This window comes from Sander lucioperca, chromosome 4 (genome assembly GCF_008315115.2).
Source record: "Sander lucioperca isolate FBNREF2018 chromosome 4, SLUC_FBN_1.2, whole genome shotgun sequence".
In the NCBI taxonomy this organism is placed as follows: Eukaryota; Metazoa; Chordata; class Actinopteri; order Perciformes; family Percidae; genus Sander; species Sander lucioperca.
Genome location: NC_050176.1, coordinates 20,111,684 through 20,130,782, shown reverse-complemented (window position 1 = coordinate 20,130,782; position 19,099 = coordinate 20,111,684). Strand labels below are relative to the sequence as shown.

Sequence of the window (19,099 nt, the reverse complement as noted above, 5' to 3'; positions counted from 1 at the left end):
ATACTCTTTGATGCACCTCTCGAAAAATACACATCACTTGGTAGCGTTGTATTTCCCCCGACTCATTTCCTGGTTCTCCTTCACCATAAACAACATGAAATCAAGGCGAGGGTTAACTTTTCCTGCTCCAGATTTCCCACCGTGGTCAGAAAGAACAGCAAACGAAGCGAAAGAAAAGAAAGGACCTAAAGAGAGAGCGAAGAGTGGAGCAAAATGAACACAAAAGTAAGAAAATGAGTGTTGCTCTGGGAGACAACGAAATAACAGAGATTGAAAGGAAACTTTAGAGGCCAAAAGTAACCCTACAGTCACATTGGCTACAAAAGAGAGCGACATGCAGTCGCTTGTGGGCGCTCCTGGGCGTGACTAGCCTACCCCTGGTTGTTTGGCAACAGTAAACAGAAATTCTCCGGTGCTACCTTAAACCACGTTTTAAAAATGACTTCAGAGGTATTGTTAAGTCACAAGAACGATGTTTTTGGATTTAAAAGTATTTATTTCTCGATAAAAGTAACACAATATATGAGATTAAATGCCAAACATATCAGATATATACATAAATACGATGTCCTAAAGCGTTTTCCGCCATCTTGAATTATTTTCTTCGACTCGCTCGAGTCACTGACATACGTCACGCTGCCCTCACGCTGCCTTCACTCTGATTGGCAGTCGCTCGTGGCCAAACGGCCACTCCCATTGAAAATGAATGGTAGCCTGTTGCTTTGTCTCTGTCTCTTGTAGCTAATGTGACTGTAGGGTAATGCCCATAGACTGTATATAAGAATGGACCAACAGATCCCGTTGCTCTGGACGGAGACCAGTGAAGGATATTAGAAGCACTTTTCCGGTGAGCACTGAGCATTACTGCACAGCCTCCAACTGAGAGAAACAACGTAAATGTGACGTGAGCAACGTGTCTGAAAGTTGTAAGTCTTCTGGTAGCTGTGCCAAGAGAAATCTCAATCATTCCCAATCTTGCAGAGACGGAGAGCGTAGGTATATGTAAAGAGATAACATAGACACAGGCTAATTATTGCTAACTAAAATGCTAGTTATTAGTAATTAAACTTAAACAGCTAATGTAAGTCGAAACTGCCTGCGAGCTTCTCCTGTACTATACGGTAATTCCTCTACTATGCAACAGTAAGTCGCGTGGTTATGACACAATCGTTTGCCTATTTTTACAAAAACGTATACTACGGAGCCATAACGTGAGATACAAGGTAATGGAGCCTTTTATACATTGTCGTGTTTCTTTAGAAATAAACAATGGTCAAATAAAGTCTTTAAACGCTTCAGATGTAAAGTTATTCGCTGTCAAAGTGACGTCAAAATGAATGGCAGTCAATGGAATGCTAACGGGGGGTGATCGCTTTGTAGCATGAAAATGGCGCCATAGGAGGTTCGTGCTCTGAAGCGAAGCTTACCCCCTTGGTAATGTCTCCTCCTCGGTAACTTGGAAATACTTTGGCTTTAAGCCAACAGATGTGCATTGCATTGTTTTTTATACTGTAGTGTGTGTATATACAACCAGTACAACATGACCTGTTCTATAGATATGCTCTTCATTTATTTATTTTATACTGTCCAACTAGTAAAACATGTCCTGTTCTGTAGACACATGTTGGACCAGTCCAATATGACTGTCAGTTGAAATATACCTTGTGTTGTAAGAAAACTTGTTTTATTTGTTATAAATCTATTTTGATGCGTTTTCCTATAACTTTGGTAATTTTACATATGTTTAAAAATATCGAAATTAATATCGATATCACAATATTCATTATCGATATCGCAATATCACATTTTTTCAATATCGTGCACCCCTACTGCTCATGCACACACATTCATTCTCCCTTGTGGGGGGAGGGGCTTAAGAGACCGTTTTGGGCTTTAGCAGAAAGGGGGAAGGGACTGAGAAGTTGTCGATGTTCAAATTTTTTGGCTAAGTACTGGATCTTCACAATCCTACCTACAGCACCTTTAATAATTCATACATTTGTTGTGCCTTCAGAATATTGTAATGGATTTGAAGTCATTTGTAGGCCAAGTTATTTTCTAGTTCTATCTATGATCCGCCCAATGTACGGTGGCCTGAGGGGCAAAACACAACACTGGATGAAACAAACAAATGGACTGACTGGGCTAATTGTTCTGTTATTTTGTGTTCCTGCTTTGTTAATGTTTTCTAAAATGTTGTTGTTTTTTAGAAAAATCATTGTGTTTTGTGAAATGTTGTGTTTTGCCCCTCTGGGCCATCGTACCATAATCAAATCAAAAATCCACTGAAAAATGAATAACAGAAAGTAACACGACACTGTGGTTTAAAGGTGGATAGTTACACTTTAATTGAGTTTTTCAACTGTTTGAATATGGCTTCTAGCTTCAGTGCCTTGTCACATAGAGCCACACACTAGTCTTAAAGTCACTTGTGTGACTGGCAGTCCAGTGTTGAGGGATAAACAACTTACTCTGTGTAAGTCCCCGTGATATGATTGCCAGTGTCACTGCTCAGCAGGGGTGATGCAGAAGGCCCAAAGCTTTATATCCCCATGTGGCAGAGTGTAAGGTAAGGTTTGCACTCAGCCATGCTGTAATACTAAATCAGACATTTTAAATAAGTAGAATGAGCCAACCATTTTTGTGTACTTGATGTCGTTCTTCATGCACATGAATGTTTTTCCGAACTGAATACAGTACGAGCAGTAGTGTTGATTCTCTCTATCGTAGCGATGGGATTGCAAGGTGAATTTAGGTGACAAAAATGAGTCACGTTCCTGACCCATCTGTCATCATGCAGCTGTCTGTCTATAAATGCAGTGAACAAAATGGTGACTAATGTAGATGTGGTTATCACCAATGCAGCATGTTGCAAAAGCGTTTGTGTACCAAGTATTTTAAAGGATTTGTAAAATAGCATCCTTGGTCATTGTTTTAAATTCATGCGGATGTTGTTTTTAAAATTCAAATACCTTTATGGGCGTCTTAACTAGATATTGTTTGTGCTCTTTGTGTGCAGTGTTTGACAGTTGTTTTTTTTTACCTTTTTGTTGTCTAACTTGTATTTTTGTAAAATTGTGTTTGTGCTGCCTTCTTGGTCTAGCCTGGCTCCGCCCTCCTACGTACTTCCGCTCAATTTTCATTTTCCTTCAGTACTCTGTCTGGGTTTGCAGTATATTCGCGGGTTTTCTCCGATCAAATCTTTACCGGTCCAATCAGCGAACAGAGGGAGTGGCTGAGAACGATGACGTTGAGGTTGTGCGCTATTTTGAGTTGTAGTTCCATAATGGCGGCGGAGAAAGATGCGAGCGAAGCCATTCGGTCTGTTGTGGCAACGCTGCCGAATATCCAGAAGTTTTGTTGGTGGCCATGATGTTGTGGCCCTCATCCCCACAGGGTTTGGGAAAAGTTTGATTTTCCAGCTCGCTCCATTAGTGGTGAAGGAGTTGGCTAACCCCCAATTTCCACTGGATGCGGTACGGCGGCGTTCCGACTGCGTCCCAGCTCCGGCGGTCCGCAGCCCTCCGGAGCAGATACACAGAGCTTCTATTTTTCCCGGACGCCGGACAGCTCCGCAGCAATTCAGCAGATAGTGCGGGACAGGAAGTCGAGCACAGAAACAAAATAAACATCCAGTTAATTTTCAAAATAAAATACACCGTGCTCACGGCGGATCATATTTCCCTGCACTAGCTACACCTTGAAAACGCAGCACAAAGTTGTTTCCCCTCTACTCCTCTGGATGGAAACAAACTGTTGTTGGTTTTGTGGTTCTATTCTACATGAATTCACGAGATATTGTGGGTCCTCGTGACTACAGCTGTCAGTCATGGTGGAGCCGGTCCGCAGACGTTCTGCATTCAGTGGAAATCCGGAGTAAGGTGAACGCTAGCGACGCTAAGCCGATGTCACAACCAAACGTTAGCGATTGGTTATGGCAGATCCAGAGTGGCTCTGGGCAGATCCAATAGTTTTAAACTTCAACAGAGTAGCCGCCTTCAAGGAAGTTAACACTTGGACAATGGAGAGTGGCCAGACTCTCTGTACAAATGAAATGTACGAGAGTCTAGTAGGATTAGGCTATTCTTGGTCAGCCCTGCCTTTTAAAAGGTTTTAATCTCAGTCATGCCTGCTAACAACCCTTTTCTTTACTGATCAATCCAACGATTATTTTCTCAATGAACTGGTTAGCCGGTTGTGATGCATTCGTGTAGTTTATTTGACCAACCAACAGTCCAAAGCCTAAAAAGAAAATCGTTTTAAATCTGTAGGAAAAATAAGCGCATTCTCACATTTGAGAAGCTGAGCCAGACATTTTTGCTTGAAAAATGATGGACATGATCAAATGATTAAAATAGTTGCTGATTAATTTAGTTGAACTAACCTTAGCTCTAATCCTACTGGAACTTTTACCTGGTTAAACGACAGAAAAGACAAAAAATGAAAAATGGCAATTCAATTAAGCGGTGTTATTGAAATAAAGCAATTGTATAACCTGAGTGTTGAAGCTCAATGTATAAAACATGTAACCTGTTTGTGTAAATGTAGGAATGCTCCTCCTGACCTCCACTCTGACTCACCTGGGAGCAGCCAGTGTGAAGCTCTCAATAACCGCACAGGATGGTGAGGGCTTGGCCTCAGTCAGGCCCGCAGAGCTCACCATCAATGTTTTACGCAGCGCCCAGGCTCCAGCTGTGTTCCAGAGGTCACGCTACAGCTTTGCAGTGCCTGAGGACGCACCACCGTGGACTGCTGTGGGGACAGTGGAGGCCATGAACCCAGCAGGTGAGTGTAGATCTGTCCACGTCGTTGTTTTCTGGAGGAGAGGTGGTGGGGAGGAGGGCTGATGAAAGGGTTTTTGCATATAACCTCATACCCATGTGTTTCATGTCAAAATGTTCAGAATAAACTCAGCTTTCTGAATAGTGATGCCCGGAATTTTTGCAGAGCAATGTATAAAGAGATAATTATCCATAAAGCGGAAATATTTCTCGAATCTCTCGTGAAAACAAACCTACACTCAATTGTTTTGGTGCTTGAAATGAGTCTACAAAAGTAGCGTAAATATGAATGAAATAGTAAATAAATGTCTAAAATGAAATTTTGTGTGTGGTCAAACATCGCTTGGACTCGCCGGTGCGTCTTTTGTCCTCAGAGGGTTAAATCGATCAGGTATCAGCCAGAAGTGATCAATTCCGGGGCGCCTGGGTAGCTCACCTGGTAGAGCGCGCACCCATATACAGAGGTTTACTCCACGACGCAGTGGCTGCGGGTTCGGCTCCGATCTGCGGCCCTTTGCTGCATGTCATTCCCCCTCTCTCTCCCCTTTCATGTCTTCAACTGTCCTATAAATAAAGTTCTGAAATGCCCAAAAAATAATCTTAAAAAAAAAAAGGAGTGATCAATTCCTATTAAATACTGCTTCTAAGTTACTTGCTGCGTCTGAAATCCAGGGCATTTTAAAGTGTGACACTATGGGCCCCACCTCAAACAAAATCGAGACCACTGTGTCACCACCCCGTTTTTTGAACTACAGTTCCCATAATTTGGGGCCTACCCATGGATGGACAGACAAATTGAGAGTCTTGTTTCTGTGATTTATGATTATGGATTTATGGATGTTTACTTGTGACGGACATCAGAGATGATAATGTCCTCTGAATGTGAAAGTGTCACACTGATTTTAAAAATATGTATATCATGCCTGTGTGTTCAAGTTTGACACAAATTACGGCAATCAGGCGCCAAGGGTTTTCAAGTGCCTTACTTGTCTCCATGAGCTCTGTGTCGCCGCCTCTGCTGCAGTGCCACCTGCTGACCATGTTGATTAGGAGGCCAAATCTGCAGGCCAATCCACAATAACTACCGTCCTGTTTGTAGAACACCAGGAGGCATCTGTCCCTTTCACCCAACAACATTTTATAAACACTCTTAAACAATATAATTACATTTTGCAAGCTTAAAAAGAATATTAGTGGATGAACATCTCCGCTTATAGTTAGGAAGCACGTGTATCAAATATGCTTGATTAAAGGGAAATTTCCTTGTTTTTGTATAAGGGGGGAAAAAACGGTTCCATTTGTAGTAAATGTAATCACTGTCCCCTCTCAATGTGTCTGTGTGCACCGACTTCCTGTCACAGTCCAAAGAACTGCGGGTCAGGTTATGTGGAAAAAAGGTTAATGATTAATTTATATAAGCAGGATCAACAAATACTCATTATTATTTCTAATACCACTAACTTTTAATTTACCCAGTTCAGTTTTTCAAACAAATATCAAAATAAAGTCAACCAACTGATTAAGAAGGCGAATTTCTCCAACCCTGGACATTGCAGAAATGCAGTATTTTAAGTACCATTTATCCTGACAGATGATTGAGCAATCATTGCCATTGTTCAAGTCTCCTGCCTGATATGAAGAGGCAAGCAGTAAAGAGGACGGCTGCAGTTTAATCTTTAATCCTCCTTCGCCACATGTACAGATGACCGATGATAAAGGGTCAAAGACAACTGTACGCTATACTGTATTATTGTTCATAAAGGCCAAAGATAGTCTAAAGCCATAAATATACACCTGGACTGGTGTAGTATTTATTGTTATTATAAATATGTATATATCCTAATAGCATTTGTTTTGTTAGTTAGTTAGTTAGTTAGTTTTGTTTTTTCTCCCAGTGGGAAAATTAGATTGCAACAGAAATAACAAGGCATTTTTGACAACAAAAGACAAAAACAACAATGAACATAACTTTAGACATTGGACATCACTACACATAGCATTGACCAGGGCACTCATAGATGGGGGGAGGGGGGGGTACAGTACAGACCAGCTGGATTGCTTTGTAGGAGTTTATTTAATGTAGTTGCAGGTAAAAGGAAGTTTTACACATTATAAATACAAATAGGGTTCTTAGAGATAAAGCAATGTGTATTCTGCATAATATTTGATCTGCAGTAACATAAAGGAGTCTCCTCTCTCTGTGGAGAGTTTCCCGACTCCCCAGTTTTCTAGGATTATCCCTTCATAGTCCACTTGTAAAGTGCCACTAAGTCGTCTTAGTCCCCTCAGCAGCTAAACCCACTCCACTCCACCAGACAGTCATTTGAGGTTGTCTAATCAATTAAAAGATTAGGGCTTCAACTTAAAGCGGAAACAACAGAACTGGGCCTGTTTGACAGGGGTCGGGCACTGTTAAGTTCTCTCTGCTGGTTTCAGGGGTTTGTTAGTTACTGTTAAAGAGCAACTAACACTTGGAGGGGATTAAAGAGATCTTCTGAGCTGGACTGTAATTACTTAATGTTGCTGACTGTGTGTGCGCTGTTTGCATTAGATAGAGTATGTTTTCCCACCATGTGCATGAATCATATAGATTATGTGAATCTGACGCTATTTTACCAAGGACCACATTAGCCAGATCAATGTGCTTAACAGACAGCACATAGATAACTGTTACTATTATACTGATTACTTTTATTTTGAGTGAAACGCTACTCAGATGTTGTTGGTTTTTAAATGCACCAGTTTAAAGTGCCCATATTATGTTCATTTTCAGGTTAATAATTGTATTTAGAGGTTGTACCAGAATAGGTTTACATGGTTTAATTTTCAAAAAACACCATATTTTTGTTGTACTGCACATTGCTGCAGCTCCTCTTTTCACCCTGTGTGTTCAGGTCTCTGTTTTAGCTACAGAGTGAGACATCTCACTTCTATCCCATCTTTGTTGGGAGTCGCACATGCTCAGTAGCTAGGTAAGGACTAGTGTAGAGTGTGGTGATCCTTGACTAGATTGAACTGAAACAGAATACACTCATTTTAAGTTGCAGTTATGTTTTCTTCTCTTTGCCTTTTTTATTCTTTTATTTAATATATATTAATTTAATAAATCAAGTTTTTTTTATTTTATACTTTTTTTTTCTTCTTTTTCCCTTTTCTTTTCTTCAACTATGATACGTGCTAGTGTACATTTAGTTAGTTTTGTCTTCTTCTTAACGGTAAATGAAAACTACTGTTTCTGGAATGACATTTTGATGTTGAATTCATTTTCATTTCATCCATTTTCATTTTGAATTCTTTCATTTAGTTAATTTTTTTTTCTTGTGAGCAATAACAAAATAGCAAACTAAAATTCCACTCACGTCCATTGTTTTTGGTAAAGCGGCAGAAATATCTCAAAAGTCTGGACAAATAAAACCAAAACTATCAGCATAGCCAAATGCAACCAATAAAGGTAAGTGAGGGAAGTTAAAATGTTAAGTTTACAATTTAGGAGAACTGACCCTTCTAATGTTTTGTTGATTATGTATCAATAAAAACTCTTTGTCTTCGCAGATTCAGAATCTGTGTCCTACCGAATCTCCTCTGGAGATCCTCAGGGTTTGTTCTCCATTCATCCAAAGTCCGGCCTGATCAGCAACGTCAAACCTCTGGACCACGAGTCGCAGCCGTACGCCCTGCTGGTTCTCCAGTCCTACACTGACTCCTCTCCAGTTTACAGCACCACCCAGGTCAACATCACTATTGCTGACATTAATGACAATGCTCCCGTTTTCCCCAAACTCAGCGACAGCATCACGGTATCCCAAAACACACTGCCAGGGACAGTGTTGTTCATCGCGCACGCACACGACTACGACAGCGGTGCCAATGGCAGGGTGCAGTATCGCCTGAAAAATCCCAGAAATGGTACATTTGTTGTCGACCACAACCTCGGGACGGTTACGTTAAATCAGAGTTTACAGGTGGGTCATCAGCAGAGGTACAGCCTGGAAATCATAGCTAAAGATGAAGGAGAACCTTCCCTGAGCTCTACACTGACACTCGCAGTCGATGTGGACCGCACAGCCGCGGAAGACAGCCTCGCCTTCGAGACATTAGTCTACCAGGTTGAGATAGGCGAGGGCTACAGGAAAGATTCAAGGGTCATCCAGGTGAGAGCGCACCGGAGCCGGGGGACTCACATGTCAAACTCAGGCCTCGCCTACTCCCTGGAGGCAGATGCCGGATTTCCTCCAGCTCCGTTTCGGGTTCACCCAAAGACCGGATGGCTGTATCTCTCCCACAATCTGGACTATGAGACGGAATCCATGTTTCGTTTTCGAGTGTTGGCCACAACCAGGGAGGCCTCTCTGGCCAACATGACAGCGACAGCCACGGTGATAGTGCTGGTGCTGGACATCAACGACAATCCCCCGGTGTTCAGCAGCGAGGTCTACTACTTCACCGTTTCAGAGGGGTCGTCGCCCCAAGGCCTGGTGGGAACAGTCAAAGCTGTGGATAAGGATTCTGGGAAAAACGCCCAGCTGTCCTACATCCTGCTCACAGATGGGAAGTTCTTCCGCATCAACACTAAAACAGGTAAAACCATTGACATTAATAACACCACCTCGAGGTCATAGGGAGGGCTGCACAATATATCGTTTTTATTATCGTCATCGCGATATGAACTGGCGCAATAAACGCAACATCGCGAAAAGGCTGCGACATATCTCAAAAGACAGATTTGTTTTTGAATTTGTTGAAAGAGAGTATCAGTAGAAAACCGCACTTTAAAATGTATCTGTCATTCTTTATTTTTGTTGGTGCATTTTATGTTCAATTCAATTTGTTTAATTAAAAGAAATTTGGAAATGATTTTCTTTCATTTTTTTTAAATTCAACAAGCAATTTGTTGTATTTTAGCAGAATACTGAAAGCAGCAGAAAGGCAGCACTGAGTACACTTCATTGTCTGTCAATTTATCGCAAGTAATATCGTTATCGCAATCAGAATCAGAGAGGAGTGTATTGCCACAGTAGTAACCCTGCATGGAATTTGCCTTGGTGATTGTAAACAAATTTGTTGCGTCACTTTGTATTGTGGGACACAGTAGGCGAGGTAGATTGGTCCGACATCTGGGGATTTTTGGCATACTGAATGCTGCATTTTGGCCAAATCAGTATGTACTGCTGTTATAGTAGGCAGTCTTAACTTTAAACGCACCCTGGCCTTTGATAGGTAGCATGGGCTTTCTATACTAGAAATGTATGTACACACAGTACTCAAAGGAACCTTTGAAATTAATGTTGAAAGCATTTTGCATACATACACAAACAAAACACTAAACATGAATAAGAATAAACAATAAATACAGAAACAGGAACAAATATATTCAGCGACGTTCTTGCATATCTCATATTTTCCTCATATCGTGCAGCTCTAGTCATATGTAGGCTGTACTGATACAAGTACTCACCTTTCTGTCCCTTCTCTGTACCCATCCAGGTGAGATTATAAACTGGGTGGCGTTGGACCGTGAGCAGCACAGCCAGCACAGTCTGAAGGTGATGGTGACAGACCAGGGCCACCCTCGGCTCAATGCCACCGCCACCGCTCACATCCTGGTCACTGACATCAATGACAACACTCCACAGTTTACACACCTGCCTGCCAGCAAAGAGCTTAATGTTCAGGTAAACTTGTTGGGAACCTTACCTGTATGTTGTACTGCAAGAGACGGGAAGATTTCCTTTGATAGATTAGCTATATATAGCTAACAGCTATAGATTACAGCACTTTAAAAAATGACTTGGGAGGAAACGCTAAAATGACAACACAAAGGCTATGTCGTTTTTCACCTTTTGTAAGAGTGGATTTCTAAACATCTTTCATCATTCTTGATTGATTTAGTTCCGTGTTCTCACCCGAACTTCGAATTCAAGATGAATAGGAAGCAACACGTGCACTGCTTGCTTTGTCTCCTTTGTTGTGCAAGGGATTAAATCCCTCGAAGATCCATTTCCGAAGAAATAAGAAAATTCACACGCACGCTTGTCATTTGTCGACAAATAGATCAATGCAGATGTTCGAATTCACAATTTCTTCAGCACTTTTTTTTAATCTGTGTTGGGTTATAAATTGAGATTAAAAGTACATTTTTGAGCTCGGAAAGTGGAGTCGACAAAACAGTCTCACTCCAAGGTCTGTTCTGATAGCTGTGATAGATGTGGGGAAAACTCCACAACAGCTAATAGACCTTCTGGTTAGACTGTTGTGCCAACAGATGTTTTCTTTCAATCATATTTTGGCCTTTCTCACCACAGGCTACTATTTTGTCTTTCAGCATTCCTAAAACTTTAAGACAACAAAGAGCAATGCTATGTTAGTTTAGGGGTAAATATTTATGGTGCCATAATCTGACCCCTGAGGAATTCTACTTCCTGTGAGCCTTATGGAAAACACTCCCTGGTGGGGTGTGAAGCACGCCAAAACAAAACAATAGAAGCTGGTGTTGTTTTCTTTTTCTTTTTTTTTTGCAACATATTTTATTGAGATCAGAATCGAGTTTTGAAACTAGACATCTTGTACAGTTTAGATTTTAAACAGAAAAATACACAGAAGACAAAATTACAGAGCACAACAAATTATACATAAAAGGTAAGGAAAAAGAAAGGAAACAAAGAGTAAATAAATCAAATAAGGCACAAACCAGAATTTCCTTCTGTGCTAAAGTTAGTCGATCTGACTGGCCAGGGGTCCCAAAAATAACAATTGGTGTTGTTTTCTATGTAAACCTGCACTTTGCACTTTATTCCCCAGAAAAGTGTCCATCGTATCACATTTGTCCACCCGGATCTGCACATTTCAGTCACTACTTCTGTCAAATAGCACTGTGCTGAATGACTTGATGCTACGTTATACAGTCGGTGTTGTTTTGCACCTTAATGACTCATGTAGCATTAACAGTAACATTTTCATCAGATGAGATAGTTTCTGTGGGTCTGTAGCGACATAAAACAACCAAAAGATAGATCAGCTATGACTTGCATAAAAGCAGGAAAGACATGCGAACCACAGGTAAACATCTTTAAAGTGTTGCCATCACATCTTTACAGTGTGGTTAGTCTCGCTTTGCCAGACCTTCCTCCACAGCGCTGCAGAGGAGGGTCTGGCTAGTCCACACAGTATTCCGGGATGGAAGATAAATGTGCTCAGGCTTATTGGCATTTCTTTAAACAATCGTCATGGGCGGCGCTAAACACCGGCCGAAGGCACAGTGCCTCTGCAAAATAGCCTCGGGAAGGAACTTGTTTTGGTCAAAAATGTGTACGTTCAAAAGTTGTTTTAGTCGTGGCGGAATTTCCGGCGGCACCTAAACAATCTCAGAAGTGAAACGTCGTTGATATAGACTAAAGTGTGGTTGATAATGTGTTATATATATATATCCACTCTGATCCACACTATACATGTTCCTGTCTTTGCTGCAGATATGGGCTGGTCTGCCAGCAGGTTCCATGGTGACAAACATGTTTGCCAAAGATTTAGATGCAGGAGAAAATGGAACAGTCACCTTCTCATTGGTCACAGGTGAGTTAAGTACAGAATTCACTTTTACTGTTACAGTATTATTGATGAGTTCCTGATTATCACCGTCTTGTGTTTCTCTGGGCTGATTCAGAGGATGAGGGTTTTGGACACTTTGAGATTGACAGTGAGAGTGGAGACGTCAGAACAACGGAGCTGTTCACCCAGAACACCGAACCGTACTACACTCTGAAAGTAACTGCCAAAGACAGCGGAGCCACACCTCTAGAGGACACTGCAGTCATCCATGTGCAGGTACACTCATCCCTTTCAAATCATACTATGACTGCTGCTGGACTCAGTTTCAGAGATGAGTCTTAAATTGTTGAGTGAATGATATTTTATTTATATGATTAAACCGCTGGGTTTCTTGGGATTGTATTTGTTGTACAACATTGTAACCACCTTTTTTTTTTTTATACAAAGTCTGACATTCTCTGTGTTTTCCAAATCAACAAACTATAGTTTGTTCATAGTAGTCTCCATAGTTTTATTATTATTATTTCAGCATAATCAGACAAATACCACAGAAGAAACAGCCATCAGTTTCTGCCTGCATTTTCGAGAGCTTAGGCCCAATGTAAATGTTCATACTCATTGGTTGTAGATCTGGAATTCAAGACCCAGTATTTTTTCCAAGCTTTTCTCTTTAAAAACATGTTAAGAATGTCTTCATTGCTCACTGCTTGTATCTTGTCATGTGACTCTGTGACTTTAAATTGATAACGGTACCGTAGTATTTTGCACGGGGACTTTGCCCCTGAGATCTGATCTTTACTCTTCAAGGGAAAGAAGAAAGGTAGCTTCATACTGTACAAAAATGACAGCTCCACCTGCATTTATGAGATAACATGATACAAAAAACTCCCACTGTGTCCAAAATAATCCACTTTATAAATAAAAACAACAAGTAATCATCCTAAAATAGGCTATATATTATCTATATATACTATACACATTTTTACAAATGTACAGAGACAGAAAATGAGCACAATGTTTGGATGTAGCATAAGAGAACACATTTCTAAGTAGCCTAAGTTTGGCAACAGGGGGAGACATTTTTTTATTATTATCAAAGTCTTCATTTAGACTGTGGGGTGAAACATTGTTCAGTGTGTTGATCCAAAAAGTTTCACATTGGAGACGGTTTTTTTTCCAAATCACCACCTCTGAGAGAGTTTTTTTTTCGCTTCATGCCATTTTTTAGGTCCTTTTTTAATTCTTCCTAGTGTTGTGACTTGCTATAGTTTTGTTGTGCGGTTTTAAATCTTTTACAGTATTACAATGTATGTATTCCACCTGCAGGTTCATGGATTGGAGGCTCTGTATGGCCACTCTGACCACCAAACTATGAGGCGTTTCACGGTGAGAGAGGACACGGAGCCGGCGACTGTTATCGGCTCTGCCGCCGTTTCATATGCAGGGAGATTCCACTATTCCATTTCTGAGGGCGACGGGAGCGTTCACTTCGGCATCGACAGCTCCTCTGGTGACATATACATCAACCAGCCGCTGGACTACGAGGCGGCCATGCAGTACTCCCTCATGGTCCGAGCTGAAGACGTAGGCCTGGCTCCTGGAGTTAACGTGTCCGTGCTGGTCAGCGTGATAGTGGAGGATGTAAACGACCACACACCCTGGTTCCCTGATAAACTAGTGGTGTACGGCCTGTGGGAGGACGCTCCAGTCGGATCACTGGCGTTTGCGTTTCATGCCCGAGATGCTGACGGGACCTTTCCTAACAGTGCCCTCCGCTACTCCCTGACCTTTGACCCGCAACTCGGCAGGTCTTCATCCCGCTTCCCCTTTCAGATCAACCCTCACACAGGTAGCCTGACCGTGACAGCACCTTTAGACCGCGAGACCATCCCCAGCTTTGCCTTCACTGTAACAGCCACGGACCAGGCGCAGAGGAAGGGCGAGCGGAAACGGACATCAGTGACGGCTCAGGTGTTCCTGCTGGATGTGAACGATAACCGGCCGGTGTTTATATCAGCGGACACAGTTCAGGTGATGGAGGATGCAGAGGTGGGGAGTCTGCTGCATCATTTTAAGGCCATCGATGGAGATCTGGGGGAAAACGGGGTTGTCTCCTACGTCATCATGGCTGGAAACGAGAAAGGATTCTTCACACTGGAGGAGAAAACAGGTAGGATTCTAGGATAGTTATAGGATAGCCTCGGGAAGGAATTTACCCTGCAGAGATCTGAGGAGCAGTTAACCGTAGTCCTCAGAAATCCACCGGAGTTTAAAATTACAACACAAAGAGGGGAAGCCTCTGGCTCACCCAGTAAGAGTGTTCGCCCCATGTTGGCTGAGTCCTGCAGCTCTCCCCCTTTCATGTCTATCCACTGTCACTACTTAATAAAAGCCCCAAAAAATAATCTTAAAAAAATAAAAAAAAATATTACATCACAAAGAAAGCGGAAGGTGGTGGTTATCCGGCTGAAAATGAGGGACATCTGGCAGATTTTCCGGCAGCACCTGAACAATCCCGGAAATGAAACGTCGTCGATATGGACTAATGAATTAATGATGCCGGGCTGATATATCATCAGATATTGGCTTACTGCTGGGTGCCTGGGTATAGAGGTTTACTCCTCGAGGCAGCGGCCGCGGGTTAGACTCATGTCATTCCCCCTCTCTCTCCCCTTTCATGTCTAAGCTGTCCTATACAAATAAAGGCCTGAAATGCCGAAATAAATTATCTTTAAAAAATATATATATATTAGCTTACTGCTGTTATATCTGTATTGCCGTGTGTCGGCAGATAAGACAAACAAATTTTGAAGTAGTGTTTCTTCTGTTACATACTTTGCCCACCAGGAAGCACTGACAAGTTTTTTTATTTTCTACTGTAAAATGTCCCAGTCAGTACATGTGCATTCACTTCTTTATAAAAAAAATAAGTTTAAGGGATCCTTATAAAATAATGTTAATGTGATGTGCTTGTAAGAGGAATTAATATTAGCTGATATATTGTCACACTCAAATATTCATGTTGGTTTTGGCTTCTAAAATCCAATATTGGTCTGGTTTACATTTTTGGTTTAATAATTTCCTTATTAATTGTGACTAAATAATAAACAATTAAGGGTAAAAGTGACTTTAAAAAAAAAAAACATCCTGACAAAGCTGCATGATGTTTTGATTTATTGCATTAACTCCAGAAAATTCCAAGCCACTCCTGCTTAAAAAAGATGAAGAAACCATCACGCTCAAAGTTCATCTTCTTCCGTCTTCTACAGGCCTCTTGTTTCTCTCAGCCCCTCTGGACTATGAGACGCAACGTTTCCACCGTGTGAGCGTCCGTGCCGTGGACCACGGCCTGCCCTCGCTCTCCTCCACCCAGACTCTGACGGTGGAGGTGGGGGATGTAAACGACCAGACCCCTGTCTTCAGTCAGAGCAGCTACAACGCCAGCGTTGCGGAGAACAGAGACCCCGGAGAACCGGTGATCAGGGTCTCTGCCACTGATGAGGATTCAGGTAAAAATTATCAGCATCTTTGTGGTTTACTTATGAGTTGAGGTTGTCATATAAAAGTAAATAATGGGGGGGTCAAAGGCATTTGTTTTGTTTTAGGGATTATTTTTGTTATTGATTAATCTACAGATTATGTTCTCAATTAATTTAATCGTTTGGTCCCTAAAATGTAAAGAAAAAAAAAGAACAAAAAAAAATATATATATATTTAAAATCCCCATAACAATTTTCAAAGGCCCATGATGATGATCCAGATGGGTTTCGTTTCTCCTAAGGAATAAAGATAGTAAGTTTATTATCATATAAGATGAATAATAGCAGCAAATCCTCACAATTAAGAAGCTGGAACAGTTTTGCTTAAAAAAAAAAAAGAGATAAATCAACTATTTGTTTTAGCTCCATTTTTTTTAAACAAATTTTCCAAATCACATTTTCTTAACTTCTGAAAAAATTTCAAGACCAAAATTTGACATAAACATTCACAGACGATGATAACTGAACCAACTCCATGGCAACTTGGCAAACTCCACTTGCTGAGGAAGACCATGAGATGTGATTAAATGCTGTGGGGGGGGGGGAACCCGACTGGTAAAATTGAGTTTAGCTTTTTTTTTCTCTCAAAACAACAGTTACAGATTGTTTTGTTTTATTTTTGTGCAGGCAGAAAAAGTAAGTTTTTTTTTTATATTAACTTAAAAATGGCAGCCACATCACAACAGTGATTTGAAAAATAGACATACTGTATATGTTTGGCTAGATGCAAATTCTGAGGTAGCATGCTTGTTTTTCAGTTTGGGGAAAATAAAGAATAAAATGAATGAACTAAGAACTAGAAAGGACCCAGCAACACCTCAGCTCCGGTCACTGGCAGCTGAATTAGATTTTAATCTCCCTTCTGCTGATTATCATCTGATTTCCCCCCTTTTTTTCTGGAGCTTTTTCCTTATTTTCATTATCAGAGCTGAGGATCTAAGGATAGAGGATGTTGCATGTTCTACAGGTTGTAAAAAAAAAAAAAGGGCTATTGGCTTTTGGGCTATATAGATAAAGATTTATTTGAGAGACTGGAAAATGGTGAGAAAACTTTAGTTTTTAAAAGTCTTTATTTCCCTAAAATATCAATGATGTTCTATTTGGAGACTGTTAGATGAGCTGCAGTTTTCATCCAGTAGCATTGGAGTTTAGCCTGAAATAGTCCTTCTGTGGTAGGGGAGATGGCAGTATGCCTCCACAGTGCCTAGATGGCAGCACTAGCATATGTCCTCAAACCCTCAAACTCAATGTGCTTAAAACCAAATAGTGACACATACGAATAAAATTAAACTCATAAACAAGCTCCTAAATAATGGTATTGTTTTCATAAATTATGAAAACATGAAATGTCTCTTTTCCTTTTCTGTGACATTTCAACCTGTTGTAATATTTCAAACTCTAAATGGCTCGAAGAGGAAATTCCCATTCAACATTTCTCTGTTTCAGCAGTAGTATACCAGTTCATCTGTATTATCTTTAAAGCATAGTACCACATGACTAAATGCAGTTGAGCAGCAGCTCGCCTTGCCATGTTTTGGTTAAACTTCAGCACTGCAGTGAATCAAGGTTATCGTCTCTTTTGTTTCACTCCATTAGCAGCTTAATTGAAACCAACCCCCTGCCCTCATGCGTTGTTCCATCTGTGTCTTTTCCATGTGCTATGTTCACTGTACATCCCAGCAAATCTCATTCATCACACTCCAATTATATTCACAAATCTACACAATCGGTCCCGTTTATTTGAACATGTTGTGCACAGGCCTCCGTCTCGCCGTGTTGACAGTGCGATTCCTTTTAAATGCTGAAGGTGAAGGTCCATGTGGCAGGAGGATCTGAACAGGAGGGGTTTCAATGTAAATTAACATTCTTGGGGGTGAGAATTGTCCAAGAACAGCAAGCACACAGCTCCTCTGGGAGATCTGAAAGGTCCTGTCTCATGATGATTTCCATAATCCAAGCCATCTGTGCCAATAGGCGCCGTGTTTTCATCTGTCTCCTCAAATCGCCTCGTCCTCGTCCAGTTTCCATGTGTCGGAGGCAGTCAGGGGAGAAGTGCAATGTCAACGAGTGTGACAGCTAACCTTTGTGTTACTCTGCGCGGCCTGGATTTCACTTTGTTCAGCAAATGTTCACATGTTCGGAGGGAGTTTTTTAAAGAGTAACTGTGCTGTCCTTTAGGTCGCAGGGGAACAGATACAGTTTTAGTATTCATACTTACTTTCAAGCATCACATCAGACTTACCATGTACATGTTTGCATTAGGACATTCGAATACTGGTCTCTTTTTTTTTTTATTTATTTATTTATTTTTTTTTGCTGGAACTCTCCGAAACCCCTAATGTTATCATCAGAAGTATAACGACTTTGCTGTTTAGGTTATGAAAGTAAGAAACATGATATTATGTTCTAAGCTTAAAGTCCAACAGAAATAAAAAAAAAAAAATCTGAATCTGCTACAGCACACCGTCGTTTTCAACCTAGACCCTATTTTCCTTTGTTTGTGTGTCTAAGTGACTAATGGGAACAACAATCTTTGACATTGGTCCAGTATTAAGCGAGATCGCTGCAGTCAGCAGCAGCAAAACAAGCTACAATGGAAGTTAATAGGGCAATTGTCCATCTTGTATTTACCTTCACAAAAGTGCTCGTTTTGCCACTGACAGGCTCAGATTATTATTCTAAGTGTCTAACAATATTATGGAAAGGATCCCTTCAGAGATAGACCTTTTAAAACCTCTTTAAGACCTTTCTGTTTAACCAGAAACAGCTCTGAGATCGCTAGCGCTAAACCCACCAGACTCCATTAAAAAAAAAGTACTTTCAGAATGTAAAACGGCTTTTCATAGTTTTATTTTGTTTGTCGACTTTGAGTGTATTTTATGATGCCAAAAATTATTTACATCTACAGTTTTTATGTTTAAACAGAAAGGTCGACCTCCTTAGAAATCCTTTCCATAATGTTGTCAGACACTTAGAATATTAATCTGAGCCTGTCAGTGGCAAAATGAGCACTTTTGTGAAGGTAAATACAAGCTGGACAATTGCACTATTAACTTACATTGTAGCTTGTTTCGCCGCTGCCGACTGCAGCGACCTCTCTTAATACTGGACCAATGTCAAAGGTTGTTGTTCCCATCAGTCACTTAGACACAACAACATAGGAAAATAAAATCCAGGTTGAAAGAAACGGTAGTTACCCTTTAATGTGTGGCTGCCAGACTAAGGTTTTGCTCCCCT

At 40.9% G+C, this 19,099-nt stretch overlaps 1 protein-coding gene across 1 annotated transcript in view; it reads left to right on the top strand.

Annotated features, from left to right (window-relative positions):
* dchs2 (dachsous cadherin-related 2) overlaps positions 1 to 19,099 on the top strand; it is a 44,205-nt gene that overhangs the window by 8,097 nt on the left and 17,009 nt on the right. Inside the window, exons 4-10 of the mRNA XM_031302333.2 lie at positions 4,549 to 4,785; positions 8,334 to 9,359; positions 10,266 to 10,453; positions 12,248 to 12,347; positions 12,439 to 12,599; positions 13,650 to 14,493; positions 15,593 to 15,832. Of these exons, the coding sequence (XP_031158193.1) occupies positions 4,549 to 4,785; positions 8,334 to 9,359; positions 10,266 to 10,453; positions 12,248 to 12,347; positions 12,439 to 12,599; positions 13,650 to 14,493; positions 15,593 to 15,832 (2,796 nt within the window). The remainder of the gene's footprint in view (positions 1 to 4,548; positions 4,786 to 8,333; positions 9,360 to 10,265; positions 10,454 to 12,247; positions 12,348 to 12,438; positions 12,600 to 13,649; positions 14,494 to 15,592; positions 15,833 to 19,099) is intronic.